The 6,891-nt window shown below is 37.1% G+C and overlaps 1 protein-coding gene across 2 annotated transcripts; it reads right to left on the bottom strand.

Annotated features, from left to right (window-relative positions):
* Positions 1–1,269: 1,269 nt before the first annotated feature.
* On the bottom strand, positions 1,270–6,688 carry LOC137016335 (nucleolar protein 12-like). 2 transcript variants are annotated; one of them, XM_067380770.1, is made up of 6 exons: positions 6,561–6,688; positions 3,270–3,375; positions 3,142–3,190; positions 2,930–3,066; positions 2,772–2,845; positions 1,270–2,644 (listed from the first exon to the last, which is right to left on the bottom strand). In XM_067380770.1, exons 2-6 carry the CDS (start codon positions 3,312–3,314, stop codon positions 2,440–2,442), a joined length of 510 nt encoding a protein of 169 aa, XP_067236871.1. In that variant the 5' UTR covers positions 3,315–3,375; positions 6,561–6,688; the 3' UTR covers positions 1,270–2,439. The 2 variants fall into 2 exon arrangements, with proteins under 2 accessions (XP_067236871.1, XP_067236872.1); XM_067380771.1 differs by lacking the exon at positions 6,561–6,688 and adding an exon at positions 5,370–6,449.
* Positions 6,689–6,891: the final 203 nt, after the last annotated feature.

The raw sequence follows: 6,891 nt of genomic DNA, 5'->3' as shown, positions 1-6,891 counted from the left end.
TGTTACTGGATCTTAGTGCTGCTTTTGACACTATCGATCACAATATTCTCTTAAATAGACTCGAAAACTATGTTGGCATTAGTGGAATTGCATTGTCATGGCTCCAATCATACTTATCTGACCGTTATCAGTTTGTAGTAGTAAATGAAGAGATGTCATAACGATCACAAGTTAAATATGGAGTACCGCAAGGCTCAGTACTAGGACCGTTGCTTTTCACTCTGTACATGCTACCCTTGGGAGATATCATTAGGAAGCATGGCGTTAGTTTTCATTGTTACGCTGATGATACTCAGCTCTATATTTCCTCACGCCCTGACGAAACTTACCAATTCGCTAAATTAACAGAATGTATAGCTGATATAAAAAAAACTGGATGACCAGTAATTTCCTACTACTAAATTCAGGAAAAACAGAGATTCTAATTTTTGGACCGAAAACTTCTTCACGTAATAATCTAGAAAACACTTGATGGCTGCTCTGTTAAGTCTTCGTCGTCAGCTAGGAACCTGGGTGTGCTCTTTGATACCAATCTTTCATTTGAAGGCCATGTTACTAGCATCTGTAAAACTGCATTCTTCCATCTTAAAAATATATCTAAACTACGACTTATGTTCTCAATGAAGAATGCAGAACAGTTAGTTCATGCGTTCATGACCTCAAGGCTAGATTACTGTAACGCTCTACTGGGTGGTTGTTCCTCCCGCTTGATAAATAAACTCCAGCTCGTACAAAATGCAGCAGCTAGAGTTCTGTAACGATCTTTAAGTATTACAAGTATTTAATCAATTCATGGGTGAAATATATGAATATAATACATCATAAAGCCTTATGATTAATTATGATACATATATCGACCCAAGAGGGAATTATGCACATATATTGTGAATTAATTACAACAAATTATAATCAATTACATATGTGATTAGTTCTAGTTTAATAGTTGTTTAGAAAAACTATCCTAGTTTGTCCAGCAAACGGTTAGTTCTCTCACAGACTATTATAAAAAGAATGTTATTCTCTGGCCACGGGAATAACTTCCTATTATAGTATCAAAGCGTAAAGCGGTGTTGCCGGATCGAAAAACATAGGGTTTTTCTGAATGAGCAGCAGAACAATCAAGCATGAATATAATGTATTTAATATATGAAACTACTAATACAGAGGTTACACATCTAAATATACACAGAGGATATACATAAATACAAAAGCGAAAGTAAAGACAGGAAAAGAGAGAAGAAGCAAAACTTACTAACATGGGCCTCAGGATCTCGTCACGGTATCTCTGTGCATTCAAAATGCCATCAATAAAATGTACCTGTGTTCGTTGTCCATAACATACGCCTGCCCATACCATAACCCCACTGCCACCATGGGCCACTCAATCCACAACACTGACATCAGCAAACCGCTCACCCACACAACGTCATACGCGCTGTCTGCCATCTGCCCTGTACAGTGAAAACCGGGGTTCATCCGTGAAGAAAAGACCTCTCCATGGAATGTGAGCATTTGCCCATTTAAGTCGGTTACGACGACAAACTGCAGTCAGGTCGAGACCCCGATGAGGACGACGAGCATTCAGATGAGCATCCCTGAGACAGTTTCTGACAGTTTGTGCAGAAATTCTTTGGTTCTGCAAACCGATTGTTGCAGCAGCTGTCCCGGTGGCTGGTCTCAGACGATCTTGGAGGTGAAGATGCTGGATGTGAAGGTCCTGGTCTACTGTGGTTACACATGGTCTGCAGTTGTGAGGCAGGTTGGATGTACTGCTAAATTTTTTTAGCCTTTGGAGACGGCTTATGGTAGAGAAATGAACATTCAATTCACGGCAACAGCTCTGGTGGACATTCATGCAGTCAGCATGCCATTTCCACGCTCCCTCAAAACTTGTGACATCTGCGGCATTGTGCTGTGTGATAAAACTGACCATTTTATTGTGGCCAGCCTAAGGCACACCTGTGCAATAATCATGCTGTCTGATCAGCATCTTGATATGCCACACCTGTGAGGTGGATGGATTATCTCGGCAAAGGAGAAGTGCTCACTAACACAGATTTAGACAGATTTGTGAACAATATTTGAGAGAAATAGGCCTTTTGTGTACATAGAAAAAGTCTTAGATCTTTGAGTTCAGCTCATGAAAACTGGGGGCAAAAACAAATGTGTTGCATTTATAATTTTGTTCAGTGTAGTTATCGTCATTATATAGTTATCGTTATAGTTACTGACTGTTATACAGTTATTGTTGTGAACAGGCCTAATGAGGGAATGAAAGTATGACACTGTAACATGTAAGCTTTCCTTTTTAATGTCCTTTTAAAGTATCAAACATGTAAAAATACAAACACAGACGCTGAACGGCAGGAGTTCATGAGTTCGCCGCATGAGTCGCTCTGTGAGTCTGACAGACACGTGTCATCTCGAGCGTAACGTTCATCAGTCCTGATGCCGCTCGTTCTGACCCGTACGTTTGCGTCTCTGCGCCTTTGTGCTTCTGCCCGGGCGGATCTTGTTGTCTTGGGTGGATGAGGACTTCTTTTCGCTCTGATGGTTTCTCCGCCTCATTTCCTTTTTGGACCTCCGTTTGCCCCTCCTCTTCTGTTTAGAGAGGCTGTTGAGTGATGAAGTGAGGCTCTGGATCCTGCAGAAATACAAGATGAATCTGAATCACTGACTCTCAACTGAAGAACAAACACTGTCGAATCATTCGAGCTCTATATAAATCAGACTGACTGGACTATGAACACAGATGAATGAATAATCCATACTTTTTGGACAGGAGCGGGTTTCCAGCCATCTTGGGAAGGGCTTTTGTTTTCTCCTCTTCATTCTGTTCATCTCTCTGTAGAAACGACACACACAGACACACCGTTAACCAGCCGAACCTCGTTCACTCACCCATGTGGAACAGGTTAGTGCCGCTCACCTGCTGTGGCTCTAGCAATCTGTCTACTGATAGGTCGAGGTCGCTGATGGTCGTCACGGTGACAGTGTGGTTGGGATGGTCGTACTGAATGCTCTCTGTCGTCGCCCTGATCACGTCTTCCAGCTCGTCCGCCTCATCTAAAAACACACACACACGTGTCACATAATGCTAACATCTGACCCCTGACCTCACACAACACACGTGACACTCACCCAGAGCCTCGCGGCGCTCCTGCAGCTGCTTCAGATACTCTTTGTGTCTCTGGAGGAACATCAGACAGGAACATCATCAGCTTCTGCTTCATCTTCATCATCATCATCATCACCACACTCATCCTCACCTCCTCTCTGACGCGCTTCTGCTCCTCCTTCAGCTTGTTCCTCATCTCCTCCAGCGCTGCTCTCCGCCGCTCCAGCTTCCTCTTGTGGAAACCCGTCAGGAAATCTCTAAAACATTCAACACCTTTACAGCACAGCTATATATGTATATATATGGGCCATTAAGAGTTGGAAACGTCTTGAAAAAGTGTCTTTTTCCACAAATTTAGTATGTATGCAAATTGTATAAAATCCAAGGTACACATTTCTAGTAATCGTGCAGTTAATTCTCATATTGGATTTTCAGAAAGTTTTTATGAGGAATATTTTTCCTCTTCCTAAATGTCATTATCGAAACATAACAATTTAATAAGAAGGGTTTTATTGACCTATTAAGATTTTCTTTACATCTACCTTGTAAATATATCTTTTGCTATTTTTTTTTTTTTTAAATGTTTGCACAGGTAAATCAGTAACAATTACAATTTTAACAATATTTCAAGTGTAATTTATGAGATTTGTTGTATTTTGAATCCAATCTTTCTCTGTAAAAGTCAAAGTTGATCAAACTGATTGTTTGAGCGAAGGATTCATTAGTTTGAATAAACATTGAACCAAACACTATAATAACATCTTAGTTTGTCATTCAATATACTTCATTTTTGACTAAACATCCCATGTTTCTGCAGGTTTCGGTAGTGAACACATTACATGACACAATTTAACTCGCATACTAAAACATATTAAAACACTAATGGTTTGCAAAACTGTACTAAAATTGTTTATTTCACCCAAATAAATAATTATGTTCCCTTTTGTCACTACCAAAACAATGATATGTGAACAAACTTCACCACATGTGTCGGCAGTGACAATTTTAGACATTTTTGAGCCGCTCAAAGATGATAACAATGGTTACATGATCACATGGTTAGCTAACACAGTTCTGAACAGTTTTACACACATAAAAACTACATTTTATGGAATAACACCCAAAAAATTGCTTAATTGCAGAAAAAGTTGTTTGTCAGTGACGTTCCTTAAAGCTCCACACAGATTTTCAGACTTTTGAACACATTTAACACAAAATGATGATCTATCTGCTGTGAAAGAGAGGCTGTGAGAGGAGGAACATTTCCTGATCAGAAATGTAGAAGTGTGTTAAAATCAGTCTCAGACTAAAACACTTCGGTAATGACATGAACATGTGCAACATTGTTTTGTTTTGTTTTTTTTTATTACATAAATTTCATGCTTTAAAAACATAATATAGAATAAAATAAAAATATTTTTTTAAAACAACAATGCAAAAAATTGCAAAAAATATTTCAATATCATTTTCACAAGCTGAAATTTAGGGATTAGGGTTCAGGACAGTCACCTCCCAATTGAAAGTACCCAATAAATGATGATTTTATATATATTAAGCTTACTGATATTTAAAACATTATCGTGAGATTCAATAGATAATAGAAGGATATTTGAATACTTAAATGCTTTTAAAATGTGTTTATTGGTTATGGGACAGCAGTTTGCACCAATTCAGTAGAATGAAAACATATATACTATAGTAATAAACACTGTGACATTATATATACACACATGTGTATTATTATTCATGTGTTACGCATATGTGGGTATATATATATATATATATATATATATATATATATATATATATATATATATATATATATATATATATAGTCACATTAATGTCACAGTGCTTAATCCCCATATGCATCAGATTGTTAGACATTAGATCGATGTATCGATCTATATCGATTTATTGTTACACCCCTACTAATGATATTAGCAACAACATAACTTTGAGCAAGAGCTAAAAAGAGGAGTCAAAGAAGATAAAATAAATGTATGCATTTATTTCTTTGAATTTTGGTGAGTACACATTTTGCACTGTGTAAACAGTTGTATATGCAATCAGATATGTGCAACGATGTATTTGGATGAGAGATAATGTGATATTGATGAGTTCTGGTTTATTACAAGTTAGAAGAGGTTTGTTGGATAAGCAATAACGAGCCAAACCACACGAGACAAACGCTGACTGAGGCGAAACAGTTAAATCTAACCCAGGAACCAGGTAGGAAAATCCATATTACCTGCTAGTTCACACAGACGGAGCCACATTTTCTTTATCTATTTTTCCTTCGAGAGACAGCGCAAAGGAATATTCTGGTGAAGACGGAACTATTTTTTGTTGTTGTTGTTGTTGTTCCTTATTGTTTCCGTACCACACAGAGTTTTGCAGAACTGTGGAATCTATCGAACTGAACTGTTTTGAACCGAGTCACTTGAACTGAATCTTTCTGAACTGAGAATACTGAATCAAACCAAATTTGTCTGATTTGAATCTTTGCACTGAAGTCTTTTGAATTGAATGTATTGAACCAAACCTTTTTGAATTTTATTAACCAAATTGAATGTACTATACAGAGTTATTGAACAGAATCTATTGAATCAAAATTTCCTGAATTGCTCTTGTAACATTTTGAACTTCAAAATGTTTCTTTTACTGTTTTGAGTTAACTGAGGTTGTCAAAAGTTATAAACTTGTTACACGATTGCAGTCTAACTAAACTCTAGTTCTTGGGTGCACCCTGATTAGTCCATGCATTATCCACATATTGCAATTTGTTTGAGTTTCTTTGTCATTACGACCTGTCATTCAATTGAAACTGAATACTGTTAAGCAATTTTCTTCTTTTACTTTCACTTTATTCTCTACAAAGAATCTATTTGTTTCAATACAGATTTATTTCCTCACAAAGTTAAGCTGTTTAATTTATGCCTTCCGAGCCAAACCTATTGGCCTATAGATATTAGTATAACAACAGTGCCTGTCAATCGACGCAGGTGTTACACTTACTTTGATTTTACCTCTGTATTTTGTTTTATTTATTTTTATCTTTGTACAGCACTTGCTGTTGAATACATTGTGTTTTTTAAATAAATGAAAGAAAGAAAGAATATTCATATCAGCTTAAAAAGCAGATGATTCAAATACTGTCTTTTTTCCTCATGAACACAATCATCTCACTCTCCAGAATAAAGTGTTTGTCTTGATCATGTAGCTGTTGAAATCTCTGAATATGAAGATAATTGTTGATCATCAGATGTTTGAGTGACTCTATGTCCAGTATCAGGAATAATACAGTATGATCTGTATGTATCAATACACAACTCTGAGATCACAACGTGAATGTGTGCAAGAATAAACTGAGCATGTTCAAATCAACTCTTTCCAGACTAATTCCACTAAATGTCTTTAGAGAAAATCCAGATTTCTTTACCTGTGAGAAGTGAAGAGAGAATGATCAGTCCCAGCAGACACAGATCACACTGATCAGCCATTTTCTGTTTCTGTCAGTCTTTCTCTTCATTATATAGTTACAGCTCTTTCTTCAGACAGGAAGGGCTGGTCGTGTCTAAAGAAAGAACTTCCTCTGATCTGAAATGAATGTAGTTCTGGTATATAGTTGTCATTTAGTGACACGATGCCAATGCATAATGGAGAAGTGTTGATTTGTTCTTCACTGATGTTTAAATGTAATGTACAGTACACTTCTACTGTAATAGGAACAGTCCCTGAAGATCAACTCATGGTTGATGTTCAAGAGCACA

Source organism: Chanodichthys erythropterus, chromosome 3, assembly GCF_024489055.1.
Source record: "Chanodichthys erythropterus isolate Z2021 chromosome 3, ASM2448905v1, whole genome shotgun sequence".
Taxonomy (NCBI): domain Eukaryota; kingdom Metazoa; phylum Chordata; class Actinopteri; order Cypriniformes; family Xenocyprididae; genus Chanodichthys; species Chanodichthys erythropterus.
Note: the sequence above shows the minus strand (reverse complement) of the source record. Positions and strands in the feature narration are given on the sequence as shown.